The 18,214-nt window shown below is 38.3% G+C and overlaps 1 protein-coding gene across 2 annotated transcripts; it reads left to right on the top strand.

The window, feature by feature from the left end:
* The first annotated feature begins 1,644 nt into the window (after positions 1-1,644).
* LOC126817377 (monocarboxylate transporter 10) lies at positions 1,645-16,192 on the top strand. 2 transcript variants are annotated; one of them, XM_050544325.1, is made up of 6 exons: positions 1,645-1,751; positions 4,793-5,177; positions 6,284-6,879; positions 7,900-8,266; positions 9,659-9,756; positions 16,062-16,192. In XM_050544325.1, exons 1-6 carry the CDS (start codon positions 1,719-1,721, stop codon positions 16,119-16,121), a joined length of 1,539 nt encoding a protein of 512 aa, XP_050400282.1. In that variant the 5' UTR covers positions 1,645-1,718; the 3' UTR covers positions 16,122-16,192. The 2 variants fall into 2 exon arrangements, with proteins under 2 accessions (XP_050400282.1, XP_050400283.1); XM_050544326.1 differs by lacking the exon at positions 1,645-1,751 and having other exon boundaries at positions 4,205-5,177.
* The last annotated feature ends 2,022 nt before the right edge of the window (positions 16,193-18,214 follow it).

Below are 18,214 nucleotides of genomic sequence, written 5' to 3'. Positions count from 1 at the left end.
TCCTTTCAACATTACTAGTTGTTTTTAATGACTGATCCTTCTACCGTTACTACTTGATTTTAATGATCGATCCTTTCAACATTACTAGTTGTTTTAATGGCTGATCCTTTCACCGTTACTGCTTGTTTTTAATGATCGATCCAACTTACTGGCTGTTTTAATGACTGATCCTTCCACATTAACTACTTGTTTTTAATGATCGATCCTTTCAACATTACTAGTTGTTTTTAATGACTGATCCTTCTACCGTTACTACTTGATTTTACTGGTTGTTTGTTCTAGTATTATTAGTAAATGGTCTATAACGAATATGTTGCGGTTAAAATAGCGTGAATTTCCTTACAGTGTCAAAGTTCATACGAATATTTTCTTACGTTACTTAGATTTTTATTTTTAAAATGCAATACTTTACTTATTTCTTGATTCTGTTTTACACGTATTCATATTTGGTATGGCTATTGCGGTTGTCACTGACTTATGGCAGTTTTTTTGTTTTTTTTTGTTTTTTTAAATTAAATTGATAACTGTATCATTCACACACCTCTAATCTAGCCATATTGTAAACCGCTGAATCATTTATTATGCAGTTATTAGTATTATGGGGATGGTGTGTGGTTTTATGACTTGAGTTGTGACGTTTCTGTTATTTAGCCGATGAAATTACACTATCGGGCACCGAGTAGAGGTGGGCGTCCCGGTGATGGGCAAATAGTCCTTATACTCCTCAGACAAAATAATTCTGGAACAACTACTAATTTACACATACTAATACACGGTGAAATGAAATAGGATTTAACAGCCTATTGTTCTGCACTAACTGGGCTGATGAGGAAAATTTTGCCGGGACAGTGACAATACGGCCTACTCTTGTATCGAATTCGAACTGCCAAGGGTTCGTTTACATGCACGCCAATGTGTACACGGGACTTAGTTTTTCGCCCCATCCGAACGACTATAAATGTTCTTTGCCAGGACTTGAGTCAACTGGCGTGGTTTCGAATCCCCGGTTGTAAGTGACAAGGAGTAGGGTCGCCTGTCCAACCTCGTGGGTTTTCTCCGGGTCCTCCGGTTTCCTCCCACTGCTAAAGACCCCTATGCGCAAGCGAATTTTGAAATAAAATTAAAACCATATGTTAGTCCTGAAATGACCTAGTTTGTATCGAGTGGACGTTAAACCCCTTCTCTCTCTCTCTCCCTCTCTCTCTCTCTCTCTCTCTCTTTGCCAGGGCCTCTGTTCCCCTGCACCACACACAAGGGGGGGGGGGCACACCGGGAAATCCCGATGAACCTTTTTAGCCAGCACTGGGATATAATACGGGACCTCCAGGTTAGCGAGCCTACGTCTTACTCACTGAGTCACTGCAGGTCCATAATACACGGTACCATAACCGATCGTCTTCATGCCTGCGTACACGGCTCTACAGCATCAATAGTAATGCCATAACATTAACCTTTGAGGCCATATTAAATCAATAAGACGATTGTGATGTGGGTTACTCAGGCTTTTTATATCTTGTTAAATCTACAAATAAAAATACTGACCTAGAGAAGGATGACTAGGTTTGTTTAGATCGACAGGACGTGTCTTTTCTGGTAAGGATATTAAAAAGAGTGTAATCATGCATGGCTTAAGAACACGGCCGATTGTTAGCTACGAAAAATGTGGAGCAAATTTATAAATGAACGGCTGTGTGTAATATGTAGGGACATACTGTGTTATGTATATAGCAGTGAGGGACCGCATGTTTCAGGTAAAAAAAATTCGGTGTAAATGTTATACCTGCCTTTTGATTTGTGGGGTCACAAGCGAGGGAGAGAGAGACAGACAGAGGTAATTTCGGGACTAACATATGGTTCAACGTTTATCTCAATACTTTGCGTGTGCTTAGATGTCATTACTAGTGGGAGGAAACCGGAGGACCCGGGAAATACCCACGAGGTTAGGCAAGAGACAGGGGCTATGAAACCCCCGACGAGGCGTGTGGGAGATGGCCGGGGTTAAAGTCAACTCGACACAAATTAGATCATGTCGGGACTAACATGTGGTACAATGCCGCTCAACTCACTCACATACCTCATGGCCTAACGCGGTGGCGTCAGATCCCTCCCCACCTCCCCCGAGTTGTAAGATAATATCAAGTACTCTGTCATGCACCGCGATGACAAGCCGGGAAGATTTTTATAAACTTCGACCGAGTTCTGTCTGGTGATCAAATGGAGTCGCGGTGGCCCGCTAACCCGAATGGGGCATTTGTGTGCACGTAAAATATCCCTTGGCAGTTTGAATTCGATATAAGAGTAGGTCATAGCGCCTCGGTCCGGGTAGAATTTCCTTCATAGCACACTGTATGGCGTAAGTCCGTATTTATTAGCCCATTCGGCGCAAAATAGTAGGACGTTAAACCCCATTTCATTTCTCAATTTCATTGTATGGATTGCCATATCTAACAAAATGCTTATATCTTTACAAGAAAAAAACGGAATTTTTGTAAGAAAAATCGTACCATATAATATTGTTAAAATCTAATCTATATGGGTTGTGAGTCGGAGCAGTAGGACCTTTAAACCAATTTCATTTCATTTTCTGACGATCAAATCAACAATCACTGCGCGTCCAACAAGAACAATTCGACAGATCATGTTAATGTGAACGCCCCTTGATCTTGAACTGAACCGGTTTTATCTTGCATTGATTATATTAGGTGAGTTATATTTAGACACATATAATAGTACATAGCGTACTGTAAACTAAGTGTACCAGCGTTTAACCGGTTTGGTAATTACTACTCTAAAGGGAACTAACTTCTAAATCGTTAAGTCCAACCTCGTGGGTTTTCTCCGGGTCCTCCGGTTTCCTCCCACTGCTAAAGACCCCTACGCGCAAGCGAATTATAGAAATAAAATTGAACCATGTGTTAGTCCCGTAATGACCTAGTTTGTGTCGAGTGGACGTTAAACCCCATTTCTCTCTCTCCCTCTCTCTCTAAATCGTTAAAACAATTAAACGGGTGCTCTGGCAGAATATATATTTACGGAGCTCCTTAACAGCACGACTCAACTCTGATATAATTATTTCGTGCACGATCCAATTCTTAATATTTCGTTATAACGAATTAATTATTTCGTTATAACGAATTAATTATTTCGTTATAACAAATTAATTATTTCGCTATAACGAATTAATTATTTCTTTATAACGAATTAGTTATTTCGTTAAAACCAATTTATACTAATTCGTCAAATTAGTTATTTCGTTATAACAAATTAGTTATTTCGTTAAAACAAATTTTTCGTTATAACGAATTAGTTATTTTGTTAAAACAAATTTAGTTTTTCTTTATAACGAATTAATTATTTCGCTATAACGAATTAATTATTTCGCTATAACGACTTAATTATTTCTTTATAACGAATTAGTTATTTCGTTAAAACCAATTTATACTAATTCGTCAAAAAAAAATTCGTTATAACAAATTAGTTATTCCGTTAAAAAAATTTTTTTCGTTATTTCGTTAAAACAAATTTAGTTTTAGGCTTACTTTAAAACGAATTAATTATTTCGCTATAACGAATTAATTATTTCGCTATAACAAATTAATTATTTCGTTAAAACGAATTTATACTAATTCGTAAAAAAAAATTCGTTATAACAAATTAGTTATTTCGGTAAAACAAATTTATTTTTTCGTTATAACGTATTAGTTGTTTCATTATAACGAATTAGTTATTTCGTTAAGACAAATTTAGTTTTTCTTTATAACGAATTCGTTACAACAAATTACTTAATTCGTTTAATCGATGTAACACGTGGACTACTGACCCTAATGCTTCACATTCACAATTTGAGAATAACATAGTTAACGTGGTGATTTTTTGAATTTGCGAATTCATTATTCGGTTCAAACAAATTCATTATTTCTTTATAACGATTCCACTCGTTTAAAGGAATTAATCATATAAGAGTGGAATCGTCCTCGAAAACATTATATAAGAGTGGAATCGTCCTCGAAAACATTATATATTAGCATGTTCCGGCTTCAATCCAAATCTTGTACATGCAAGCGAATAGTCTCTCGCTCGCTCCCTCTGACTTGTGAAATTCTGTGTGTGAGGTATTTGTATTTTACGTCCGATATCACCTCGGTGGAAGCGAACGTAAAATACAACTAACTCACACACAGAATTTCACCAGTCAGAGGGAGAGAGCTAGAGCGAGAGACTATTCGCTTGCATGTACAAGATTTGGATTGAAGCCGGAACATGCTAATATCTGGCTTATAACATACTTATAATCAACCATTTACGCGTTGAACACCTTGTCGGTAAATAGAGCATTCGAAAAGAACTGGGAATAATTTGAGAACCCCAATACAATGTAGTAAAAATAATAATGGGCAGACTTTGATATCTAGCCTTAGTTTTGGTGAGGTAATTTGTTCCGATTTGATTCCCATTGTCAAGCTAGTAGCTTGCGTTCCGTCGCGATTTGTGAATCACACACCGTTTAAACGGGGTATCACTTCACTTCTTCACATATATTCATTGGGTATTAGCGTCGGGAATAATATTAATTGAAATGAAATCGGGTTTAATCCCTACTTACATGGTTTTATGAGGACTGGTCCGGGCATACATTTGTGGTTTCAAAAGGAATCTTTCCGTACACCAGACTTTACGTTTTTGTATCATTCGAACGACTACTGTTTCCGCTAGGCGTCACCCGATCATTCACGACATGACAATTTATATTTATTTTTTTCATGTCGTGCAAAATATGTACTAACTAACCAAGGTAGAAAGAAAGATGGAAGTGAATAACTCAGCAAATGTGGATGCAACCATGAAGGATGTTGAAAATATCCCAACGGATGAATTACCAGATTCCGTGGTAAAACAAGAAAGTGACTGTACGCCATTGCAAGTTGATGGTTTCTCAGATTCCGTGATAAACCAAAAAAGTGACTGTACACCATGGCAAGCCGATGGACTCCCAGACTCAAAGTTGACCAACACAAATAACTTTAAACCGCCTGATGGTGGATGGGGGTGGTTTGTGTGCTTTACGGCATTGGTGGCCAATGGGACAGTCATTGCGATTATAAATACGTATGGAATTATATATGTTGCAATCGAAGACAAATTTTCTACCAAAGAACAAAGTATAGCTTTTAAAACTTGTAAGTAGACCATTTTGTTTTTCATGGTAAATTGAAGATAAAGAGCTGGTAGTTCTCACTATAATAGTTAAAAACTAGATAATGAAAAGGGAATTTGCTGAAAATTTCAGTCAAATTGATCCACTATGATCCGAGAACTAAGCGATTGAAATTTCGGCCTAGCCCCGATCATCATTACTAAAGTTGGTACGATAAAAACCATAGTCTCGATTATCCAATTCATGATTAAATCACGAATGAATGTTGTGCATCAGTTCGGGTCATAATTCAATAAATATCGCAGGCTATCGTTAACATCGAGAGTTGATTATGGTCTGTATGATTAAGTTAATTAACGTCTAATTAATAATTTAGATAACATTTCAGGCCTAAAGAAAGACCTGCAATAGGCAGATTTAGCTCTTTGCATAATGTATTTTTAATATGATTATTACAATGACATCATTATTAATGTGACGTCATAATGTATGTTTAAAGCCGAAGCGAATAATCATAAACCGGATGAATAAGGACACGTGGGAATTAATCAAACCCCAGATCGTCTGGTCCGGTGTGTGCTGTCCTCAACGCTTAGTTAGACTAGGGGGGGGGGGGGCGAATGGTTAGCACGTGCGCGCGCTGTATCATAAGACCTGTCATTGAGCCAACTGGCGTGGTTTCGAATCGGTTATACGTGACAAGGAGTAGGGTCGCCTGTCCAACCTGACAGGGACAGCTGTCCAGGCGTGCGGATGGAACGAAAAACCGAGGTCCCGTGTACACGTAATAGATCCGTTGGCAGTTGGAATTCGATATAAGAGTAGGCCGTAGCGCTGCTGTCCAGGCAAAATTTCACCCATAGCACACACTGTATGGCTTATGCCTGTCTTCATTAGCCCAATCGGAGCAAAACAGTAGGACGTTAAACCCCATTTCATTTCATTTCTTTTCATTTCTAACCAGGAATCAAGCCAAATACACTTTATAACCGATCATCGTAACTATACCACACTGCAACAACATAAAATGCTTCTTCATTTCAGCATTGGTAGGTTCCGTATTCACCACGATGACTTCCCTAATAACTACCCCACATTACAACAACATAAAATGTATTTTCATTTCAGCATTGGTGGGTTCTGTATGCACCGCAATGACATTCCTAATGTGCATTGTGGCTAGCATTCTCAGTGACAAAATTGGTATAAGGCAAACAGCGGCTTTAGGTGCTGTTCTTGGTATCATTGGACTCTTGGGAAGTGCTTTCGTGGAGACACTTGAAATATTGTATCTCACCTATGGAATATTCCTTGGACTCGGGTCAGCGTTTGTTTTGTTCCCATCTGTTTTTATATTAGGGCATTACTTTAGGAAGCATTTAGGCCTTGTAAATGGAATAGTAACATTTGGAGGAGGCGTATTTACGATTTGTTCCTCCCTTTCTTTTCCGATCTTATTCAAAAATATTGGCCTCAAATACACGTTCATAATACTCTCTGGATTTTATTTGATATCATTGGGATGTACATTAACCTGGAAACCCCTGCTACCAAAACAACCAGATACCACAACAGGAAAGGAAGCCGACACAGGTGAATCGAGTTGTTGCAGATCTCTAGTAGGTTATCTAAATATGGGAATATGGAAGAATAAAGATTATGTGGTGTGGTCTTTATCAGTGTTTCTGTCATTGTTTGGATATCTCGTGCCTTTTTATCACTTGGTGAGTTTCTTTAGGTCTCTTTTGTTTTAATATCCTCTATAGAAATGAAATGGGGTTTAACGTCCTGGGGATCGCGTGGCTAATCGGGGAAGACGCTGGCTCGCTAGCCTGGAGGTCGGGTGTTCTATCCCTGCATTGGCCGAGAAAGTTCATCCAGAACAGAGGGCCTGACAAGGACAGCTGTCTAGTCGTTAGGATGGACGAAAAACCGAGGTCCCGTGTACATATTGGCGTGCACGTAAAAGATCCCTTGGCAGTTGCAATTCGATATAAAAGTAGGCCGTAACGCCGCTGCCCGGGCAAAATTTCCCTTATAGCACACTGTATGGCGTATGCCCGTCTTCATTAGCCCAGTTTAGGAGCAGAACAGTGGGACGTTAAACCCCATTTCATTTCATTTCATTTCGTTTAACGTCCTACGGTTCTGCTCCGACTGGGCTAATGAAGACGGGGCATCGTGTCCCTATAGACCACGCAAGGTTGCTTCTATCGGTAGTTAAAGATACGATTCTGAATGTTTTTAAAGCAACGAATAGCCCCCCTGGGCCTGCTTAGGAGCTCACATCGCTCCCCAGAACTCTAGCTGGTTTAGCTGCGACCTGCGGCAGCTACTATCCACACTGACACGTTTTTAAAAAAGAATGTTGCCCCTATTACTACTACATTTGTTTTAGCATAATTTAACTAGTTTGTATACATGGACACGCACCATGCAGCGTCTTTCGCCAAAATGACAAATCAACAGAAGCTACGTATGGGATGGTCAGCACGTATCCGAAGTTTGATCTCTCATCACGCGGGTATATGCGAATTTTGAAAACTCTAGTTGGTCTGGGAACATGCGACCCTACTCCTTGTCACGTACAACCGGGGAAACGAAACCACACCAGTTTACCCAATGACAGACCTTATGATAAAAGGCGCACGCGCTAACCATTCGGCCACCAAATCCCCCCAATCTCAGAAAGTAAAATATAATAAAATATGTATATATTTTGACTCTTCTTTTCTTTGTTACAGCCTAAGTATTCCGAACAGTTGTTTCCTGGGTCTAAGGGCAGTTATTTAGTTTTGTGTTTGAACATTGCATCATGTGTTGGCAAACTTGTGTGTGGAAAACTGGCTGATCTACCTTGTGCTAATCGCGTCCGGATGCAGCAAGCAGCTTTTGGTGTGGTGGGTGTGGTGACTATGTGCATACCTTTAGCTGAGCATTATTACAGTTTAATAGCAGTAAGCTTAATCATTGGAGCATGTGATGGCTTCTTCCTCTGCTTAATTGGACCTATAGCTTTTGATTTGGTTGGACCAATCGACGCTTCACAGGCGATAGGTTTCGCATTTGGAATGGCAGCAATTCCGTTGTCTGTTGGACCTCCAGTTGCAGGTTAGTGGTTAAGTCGAAGTATCCCAATGATTTGTCTCAATTTTTAAAAGACTTTTTAAAAGAAGATAAATCATATATACAGCGAAAGTAAAGCACTGATGTCGTTGAATCCCAATATGTGTTGAGAAGAACAATCACAGAAATTATATTGGGAAGTGCTATTTTTTCCCGCACTATGATGATCTTTGCTCGTCCGTAATTATACTCTTCAAAAAAAGTAGGGGATATTGAAATGCAAATACCTATGCAGGTTGTGATATGATAAATAGTCATGGACACTTGACATGATTTGAGAATATGTTCACAGATGAAGAACTTATCGCCCCAACAGAACCACTGAGCTGCACATGCGACTTTCAATAGCGCCATACACGTGGGAGGGGTTCATTGTCAAATTTGACACTTCAAGGAAGGGTTGATGAAAACTGCCGCGTGCTGGTTTATCTATCCATGTTTGCTTTCCTATCGGTTCTTGCATAATATTTACTGTTTAGCGTATCTTTGCTTTAGTGTGTTACGTTTAATTTGATCGGAAGACGTGTTCGTCGACGTCAACGTCAACCGACAACACTGCAAGAATTGACCGTGGCACTGCAAGAGGGGTGGGTCTGATTGCCCAAAATCGTTATAGGACGGTTGATTAGGAGCATGCCACGACGAATTGCTGAATTTCTGAGGTTGGTGGAGCAATTACTCATTATTGAGACCAAAATCAAAACGTTCATTTTCACTCTTGACGGTGTATCTCTTTGCGAGTGGAATGGGGCCGTCAGATAAGCCGCCCATATGAACTGTTTATGTTCATGTGTAGGCAATTGACCTGTTATTAACATACACTGGTTACCTGTAATAAAACAGCAGTGCATTTCTGCAGTTTTGTATTGTTTCTGAATATCCCCTACTTTTTTTTAAGAGTATATAATATTTGCGCGGCAATCATATCAACAATAGTCAAATCCGAATTTATGCCAAAATATTTTTCATGGTCGTGGTGGGGTGGAAATGTATTTAAGGAGCCAATTGAACAGGGTTGATATAGTATGTAATTTAATAATGTTCCAGTTCCTAGAATTGTGTTTTAACATAGCTTATAAAACTGTAACGGTAAATCTCTTTGATCTTTGGGTATATTCTATGCTGCGAATAACTTGAGGTCTGAAAGTTGGAGGCGGCTTTGGATATATACTGGGGAATTTGGGGTTATTCTTCTGAAAGTTTTTCTTTAAACCTGTAACAGGTTATTCTTTCAGGGTAGGGTTTTTTTTCCATAAGAAAAAACTCTTGACAGAAAAACCTCGGTTTTTCTTTTTCTCGGGTTATTTTCTTCAGCCTTTCTTTATCCTACACATAACATCTTTATGTAACATATGCCCTTTAAACCTATTTTTACAGGTGCTCTGTATGATAATTTAGGATCGTACCCTATTGCCTTTCATTTGGCTGGTGTTCCGCCCGTAATAGGAGCTTTGGGGATGTTCTTTGTTAAGAAGGTTAGTAGTTATATCAAATTCCAATTGCCAAGGAATCTTTTACGTACATGACAATTTGTGCACGGGACTTCGGTTTTTCGTCCCATCCGAAGGACTAGACAAAATTGTCCTTGTCAGGCCCTCCGTCCATCTGTCAAGGGATCTTTTGCGTGCACGCCAATGTTTACACGGGACTTAGGTTTTTCGTACTATCCGAACGACTAGACAGCTGTCCTTATCAGCCCTCCGTCCTTTACGAATGACAAGGGGACCCCAATCCGTTACTTCTTCGTATTAACGGACCTCTAATGGAAATAGTCTGTTAGATTTATTAGTCATCTACTAGAACGTCTTGTGGGCGAAATGAACTGAAATGGGGGTTTAACGTCCTACTGTTCTGCTCCTATGCTGGGCTAATGAAGGCGGGCATACGCCATACAGTGTGCTATGAGGGAATTTTTGCCCGGGCAGCGGCACTATCGCCTACTCTTATATCGAATTCCAACTGCCAAGGGATCTGTTACGTGCATTCCAATGTATACACAGGAACTCGGTTTTTGGTCTCATCCGAACGACTAGACAGCTTTCCTTGTCAGGCCCTCCGTCCTGCATCACTGACAAGGGGGAACCACGCCGGAAAATCTGGATGAACTTTCTCGGCCAATGCAGTGATCGAACAACCGACCTCCAGGCTAGCGAGCCAGCGTCTTACCCACTTAGCCACGTTATCCCCGTCTGGAGAACGAACTTTCGCAATAATGGTCGGATAGTCAAGTGTATGGGTCGTTTACTATATAAAACTAGCAAAGAGTCTGAAAAACGAATTGCCTTATTAATGGATGCTCGTGATAACGGGTTGGCCTATGTGCGGGATTTTAACTGTGTATTTAATGCGGGGGATCACGGTGGCTAAGTGGGTAAGACGCTGGCTCGCTAGCCAGGAGAGAGAAAGGAAGAAATGAAGTTTACCGTCCACTCGACACAGACTAGGTCATTTCGGGACTAACATATGGTTTAATTTCATTTCAATAATTTGAATGCGCGTAGGGGTCTTTAGCAGTGGGAGGAAACCGGAGGGCCCGGAGAAAACCCACGAGGTTGGACAGGCAACCCTACTCCTTGTCACATACAATTGGGGATTCGAAACCATTCCCCCCCCCCCCCCCCGCTAGCCTGGATGTCGGGTGTTCGATCCAGATTTTCTGACGTGGTTCTCCCTTGTCAGTGATGCAGGATGGATGACCCGTGTACATATTGGCGTGCACGCAAAAGATCACTTGACAGTTGGAATTCGATATAAGAGTAGGACGTAGTGCCGCTGTCCGGGCAAAATTTCCCTCATAGCACACCGTATGGCGTATGCCCGTCATCATTATCCTGGTTTGGAGCAGAACAGGAAGACGTTACATCCCATTTCATTCGAAGGTCGATTTAATAGACCGCAGGATGGTTCAAAAGTACCCTAGCTGCTGCAAAGGTCGATTATAGCCATTTAAAATGGTTACGCGGTGATGGTCGTAAAGATGGGTTGGATTTTAGAGGAAGGGAGACAATATTTTACGTCATAGTTTTAATGGTCGACGTCTTGTTTGGAGACATGGTGAATTACGAATAAGGTTTCAACAGAGACAGACGTGTCTGGTTCGTGTAGACTGTTCAAGCTAGAGATCATTACATGTCTGGTTCGTGTAGACTTGCAAGCTAGAGATCGATACATGCCTGTTTCATGTAGACGGTTCAAGCTAGAGACCGTTACATGCCTGGTTCGTGTAGACTGTCACATGTCTGGTTCGTGTAGACTGTCACATGTCTGGTTCGTGTAGACTGTTTAATCTAGAGGTCATTAAGTTATATTTATAGCACGGCTTTCATGAGTTAACAGGTTTTACCAGAGGCCGAAGGCCGAGGGGGTTAAACCTGTTAGCGAATGAAGCCTGCTATAAATGACTTGTAACATTGACAACTGCTCAACATGCTTATTGTTATTGCACAGAAAACCCACCCCACTTCTTTATATGATTTTTACTAAAACTAGTGTAAACCAGCAAAAGTGTGCAATAACATTGAACATGTCTAGTTATCGCACGGTTAAGCTCCACCCAATCTACTAGAGGGAAAACAGTCTGCTTATTCAACGAAAAGAAGATTTCACATCCATGTTATAACAATAGGTATGGAATATGTATTGCGCTCAGCAATTCGATACCAGCTCTGTGGTATAGTATCCTAATCTGTGACACATGAACTGTAGCGATCTATTCAGTTAGTCAATGGGTAAGCCGTTACCTATAAATGTGTATCCTTCATTTTAATTCAATTATATCTTGTCTGCGATATCACCTCGGTGGAAGAGGACGTAAAACACTACTAACTCACGCATTTAATTCAATAGAAACGTAATACCGAACTCAGGAAGGAAAATAAATGACAATTCAATGAACTTTTCCACCCTTGCAAATTGTTTAAATTTTTTCCCGTAAGTAGAATTCATCATACAAGGGAAGTATCCATCCTCTAATATTAAAGATACATTATGGGAGATTCGATAACGAGTTGGCAGTTCTCACTATAATAATTAAAAATTAGATAACGTAAAGGGAATTTGCTGAAAATTTCATTCAAATTGATCCACTATGAACCGAAAACTAAGCGAATGAAATTTCTGCCTAGCCTCGGTCATCAATACTAAAGTCCGTACGATAAACAGCATAGTCTCGATTATCCATATAATCGAGACGGAAAGTTATGCAGTAAATCGGCTCACAATCCACTTAAGATCGTAGGCTAGTGATGTGCCATCTAGAGTTGATTATGATCTGAATAAGTTAATTAATGTCTAATTAATAATTTAGACAACATTTCAGGCCTAAAGAAAGACCTGCAATAGACAGATTTAGCTCTTGCATAATGTATGTTTAATAAGATTAATACAATGACGTCATTATTAGTATGACGTCATAATGTATGTTTAATCAAAGCCGTGTATAGATAAAGTTGCGACAACTGTGAAGCCAGAAATTTCATATGATGTCATGAAAATATGACGTCGTCAAGTGTACAAAGACGCCATCTTGGGTGCAAGTAATTGTACCTACTCACTATCTATTTTATGTTCTATCATACTGTTGTGTCAAAGTTGCCTGCTCCGACAGGGATGTGGATAGATATGTCATAGAATTCCGCGAAAAAGAGTCTATAGGAGATAAAACATACATTTTTTAAAAGAAAAGTATAGCTAAACGTACTATTATTGTTATTATACAACACAAAGCGTACATTATTGTTATATTATAGCCTAATTAATAAGAAAATGAAATGAAAGATACATCAGATAAAAGCGCTATTAAATATTTTAACTTGCATACGCTTTTAAAAATCAGATTTTTTGTGCAGGCTAGTAGGCTAAAGTGAAAAATATAAATAATAATTTGGGAGATAAAACCATTTTGCCTTCTAGCCAGAAAAATAAGCGCCTGAAATTCCATGATTTTATGGCCTGGAGCCATCCCGGATTGTGTGTCATTAATTCTATCATCAAGCTTTCGAAAATTGAAATTCATTTAAATTGACTGATGGATAAAACATTTAAAATTAGTGTAACTTAAAATCAGTGTAATTTAAATAAAAGGTGTCTAGCGCCACTCTGATGTATAAAACATTTAAAATTAGTGTAACTTAAAATCAGTGTAATTTAAATAAAAGGTGTCTAGCGCCACTTTTTGTTCAATCTATAAAAGCATACATTCCTACAAAATGTTTTGTTTAGTCAAGTGAAACAAGAAAATTTAAAGGCTAAAAGGAAAACCTACGTACGACTCTATGAAATAAGATATTTTAATAATATGATTCAACCGAAAGGTACATACATGTATATGCAATGTAGATGATTAATATCTACATTCAAGTTAAACCAACTGTGTCTATATATTTTTTAAGTTTTACGTCGAGCTGAATAAAGTATATGAATTGAATTATTGTCATAAAAACATCTATGGGTGGTTAACAGTGTGTACCCAGAATTTTTTACAGGAAGTCTATTGCATCCAGGTATTTTAAGCATGTTAACAATATATTCATTTAATTTAAGAGAAACTATGTCATTTCGCGATGAACATATCGTACAATTCATATTCATTTGACGATCGACCTCCTATTTACAAGACTATGGATTATCCTAACTACAGTGTAAACATGGTTTAGAGACTCTATCTGAACTACAGGGTACATCATGTTTTAGAGACTATAGACAGGGTAGATTATGGATTATAGACTCTATCTGAAGTACAGGGTACATCTAACTAAAGGGTACACCATGGTTTTGAACCCAATATTGAATTCAGTAACCGTAAAAACGTTATTACAAGCAATATCCACAAGGCCAGGCCTCGCCATTTTGGTTTCTATTTTGACTGTCGTTTTATATTTACACCATCTGGACCATTCACAATTAGTTGGTTTTATTTTAAATAGAACCCAACAACCACCAAACCCATATATACGACATATTACAAGTCATACCCACCGAAAAAAAAAAGACGATGAATTAAAATTCAACCATTTTGGATTTCATTTTGCCGGCCACTTTGAATTTCTACCTCCAAGAATTCTCTAAATTTATTTTGAAGATTATCGATGCCCCTTTATTACCAAATTAATGTTTTGTTTTTTTTTCTTTTTAAGTGGTATTATATTATCAAATTTGGCAGTCATTTAGAAAGAAATGCGCGCCACCAAATGAAATGGTGTGTGTCAAGTTCGATTTTTCAGCACATTTCGCTTGCATAACCACTCTGTGTTTGAGGAATTTAAAAAGAAATTATTTATCCTTCCACCACTGAAAGACACCGATTACGCGATATCGCTCTCCGATAATTCCTGAACAACGTCAAATTGTATTATGTTAATCATGTCATTTTGCCATAGCCGATTTTGAGTATGATTTTGTCTGACATATTTCTCATTGAACCAAACTGCATTGATTTCTTTTGTAATTTGTTTAGGATAAATTGTAGCCTGTAAAACGTTATACCAAGAAAAAAATAAAATGTTTTGTTAAGTAAAGCTATATGACGCCATGACGTCATAGTTTGTATGGCGTCATAGTTGGGGCCCAAAATGGCGCCTGTAAATGAGTTGTCGTAACTTTCCCTATACAGGGCTTTGTGTTTAAAGAGACATAACCCTTTCTTGATTTAAAAAACCTTCCGCCTGCATGGTACCCTAGTATAAGCGAATGAAATTTCTCCCTAGTGTCGGTCATCATTACTAAAGTCAGTAGGATAAAGAACATAGCCTCGATTATCCATTTAATCGTTTAATCGAGAAGGAAAGTTATGCAGTAAATCGGCTCACAATCCACTTAAGATCGTAGGCTAGCGATGCCATCTAGAGTTGATTATGATCTGAATAAGTTAATTAATGTCTAATTAATAATTTAGATAACATTTCAGGCGTAAAGAAAGACCTGCAATAGACAGATTTAGCTCTTGCATAATGAATGTTTAAATTACAATGACGTCATTATTAATGTGACGTCATAATGTATGTTTAATGAGAAATAACCCTTCCCGCTTTCTTGATTTAAAAAACCTTCCGCCTGCATGGTACCCGAGTATAAAGTCAAACACGTCGAAAATTTCTTGAATTGGTAGATGAATGCCGATAAGAGAGGAAGAGATGGGGTTTAACGTCTACTCGACACAAACTAGGTCATTTTGGGACTAACATATAACCATACTCCTTGTCATGTACAAACGGGGAATCGAAACCACGCCGCTTGACTCAATGACAGATCTTATCGTTAAACCCCTTAAACTACAACAATGGCGGATTTACAGAGTGGGCTCAGAAAGATTTTACAGAAGCATGCAGTTTTTATTGGATACTTATAGTCTCCTATTGTGTCACTATTTCTTGGTGGTTGGATGGCCGAATGGTTAGCGTTGTATCATAAGGTCTGTAATTGAGTCAAATGGCGTGGTTTCTATTCCCCGGTTGTGGAGTTGCCTGTCCAACCTCGTGGGTTTTCTCAGGGTCCTCCGGTTTCCTCCCACTGCTAAAAAACCCCTACGAATTATTGAAATAAAATTGAACCATATGTTAGCCCCGAAATGACCTAGTTCGTGTCGAGTGGACGTTAAACCCCATCTCTCTCTCTTCTCTCTATCTCTCTCTCTCTCACACTATTTATAAACACGGTTCAATAATTAATGACATTACGCACTCCACGCACCCCTTCTCAAAATGGATAACATTTGTTTAGCCCAATATGTTATTGATGATGAGATGTTAGATATCCAATGGAATTTCCTGTACTTCTGTTTCAGAAACCAAGACCACTAGCCACCCAGAGTGAAGAACAGATGAACATGTTAACAGAACTATAGCACACACCAAATAAATATAGCAATAAATTACAAAAACAATCTGTAAAATAAAGCCTTCGATCGATTATTAATGCTTTGTTTCCTGTCCTGTATAGCTATCGAACTTTAAAGACCAGGGCCCTGTTTCACGAAATTTTAACTAAAGATAAAATCCAAATTTTAGTAGATACTTCAATTTTGATTGGCTAAGCACTAAAATCAATCTAATATTATCCAATCAAATTACTAAAATTTGGATTTTATCTTAGTTAAAATTTCGTGAAACAGGCCCCAGGCCCCAAGTTCACAAAACATTCTCAGACTTAAGTTAAGAATTTACTCAAAATTGTTTGTCTTATTTTAACTAAAATATAGCCCTTTATAAAACTTTTGTTGTTTTAATGTATCAAATACATCAATTAGAAACTATGTACAAAGTTTTGTGTTTCTGGATCAAAGATATTTCTCATAAACAGTGATTGAAAGTTGAGTAAATTAGTAACTTAAGTCTGAGAATGCTTTGTGAAGTCGGGGCCAGATTACATGATTTTTGTTTTTGTTTCAATACTCTCCAGGCGCAGATCCAGAGAAGGGGTCTTTGCTCCCCCCACCCCACCCCCCATCCCCCTTGCTCAGCTACATAAAGAAATTGCAAAACAACATTTTTTATGAGAAAAGTGAGTGTAACGGTCGAGTGGTTGTATCCTTTATCGTGATATATATTTTTTATAATAATTAATGCTTTGCGTCAACGAAATTGAATCACAGTATGATCCTATCAATTTATCATCAAAATTGACGTCAAACAGGGGTGATTGATTTCTCCTTTTAAAATGTCCAGTGTGTATGTATGCCTACGTAATTTGGGAGATGGCATCATGCATTTGTCAACTTTTAAATTTCCTTAACAGGTACCTGGCAAACCCCCTTCTGCAAACATATCTGGACCCGCCCCTATTTTCGGTGTTGATTGTTAAAGCTAGATGATGCGTAGGATTGTCCCTAAAGGTCCATTCATACTACATCCGTATCCGTATCTGTAAATACGTGCGTGAATACGTACTGGTATTTGATGGTTTACAATCTAGATCACTTGCTTCAATCTCATCTATACAAACGTTTGACTTTTCTACTTTGTTCACTAAAATTCCCCATAGTAAATTAAAAGCTCGGTTAAAAGACATTATTCACAGTGTCTTTTCATCTAAATCAGGAAATGTTAGATATCAATATTTAGTTGTTAATTACAATTCCACATATTTTGTCAAGAACCATAGTGATTCCAAAAATAAATTCACTGCCAACAAGATAATTCAGATGTTGGATTTTTTAATTGATAATATCTTTGTTGAATTTGGAGGGGAAATTGATCAGCACTTTGTAGGTATCCCCATGGGCACCAAATGTGCACCTTTGCTTGCTGATTTGTTTCTCTATTCCTACGAAGCCGATTACATACAGGCACTTGTAAAATCAAATAAACGATTAATCAGGCATTTTAATTTTACTTATCGATATATCGATGATGTTCTATCACTGAATAATCCAAAATTTAGTGATTATGTAGAATTCATATATCCTGATAAGCTCGAAATTAAAAACACTACTGACGGTGACAATTACGCTTCCTACTTGGATTTGCGTCTCGATTTTGACAATTGCCATAAACTTAGTGTTAAATTGTACGATAAACGTGATGACTTTGACTTTCCGATTGTTAACTTTCCATTTATTAGTAGTAACATTCCAATATCACCAGCTTATGGAGTGTTTGTGTCTCAACTAATTCGTTACGCGAGAGCTTGTTCATTTTATTCTGATTTTTTAAGTAGATCGAGGCATTTGTCATCTAAGCTTCAACTACAGGGATACTTGCGAACTAAACTTATTAAAACCTTTAAAAAGTTTTATGGCCTTCATATTGATTTGATTGGTAAATGTAACATGTCTCTCTCGGCTATTATTCTAGATATATTTAATTGACGTGTATACTATCTCCCTGAGAATGTCTGTCTCCTACATCGTTAACACTGTTCATCATGTGCATTTTGCATACCGATAGTTCATTGGCCAATCACGCTATTTTACCGGGATTTCGCCGAATAGTTTGGATG

This window comes from Patella vulgata, chromosome 4, assembly GCF_932274485.2.
Source record: "Patella vulgata chromosome 4, xgPatVulg1.2, whole genome shotgun sequence".
Lineage (NCBI taxonomy): Eukaryota > Metazoa > Mollusca > Gastropoda > Patellidae > Patella > Patella vulgata.
This window is presented reverse-complemented; position numbering and strand designations above follow the sequence as displayed.

Bases quoted from the DNA above. Each gene is read 5' to 3' on its own strand.
- LOC126817377 (XM_050544325.1), top strand. From the start codon at position 1,719: ATGTATATAGCAGTGAGGGACCGCATGTTTCAG. The intron at 8,267-9,658 runs GTTAGTGGTTAA...CTATTTTTACAG, and splicing joins TGTTGGACCTCCAGTTGCAG to GTGCTCTGTATGATAATTTA. The intron at 9,757-16,061 runs GTTAGTAGTTAT...CTTCTGTTTCAG, and splicing joins GGATGTTCTTTGTTAAGAAG to AAACCAAGACCACTAGCCAC.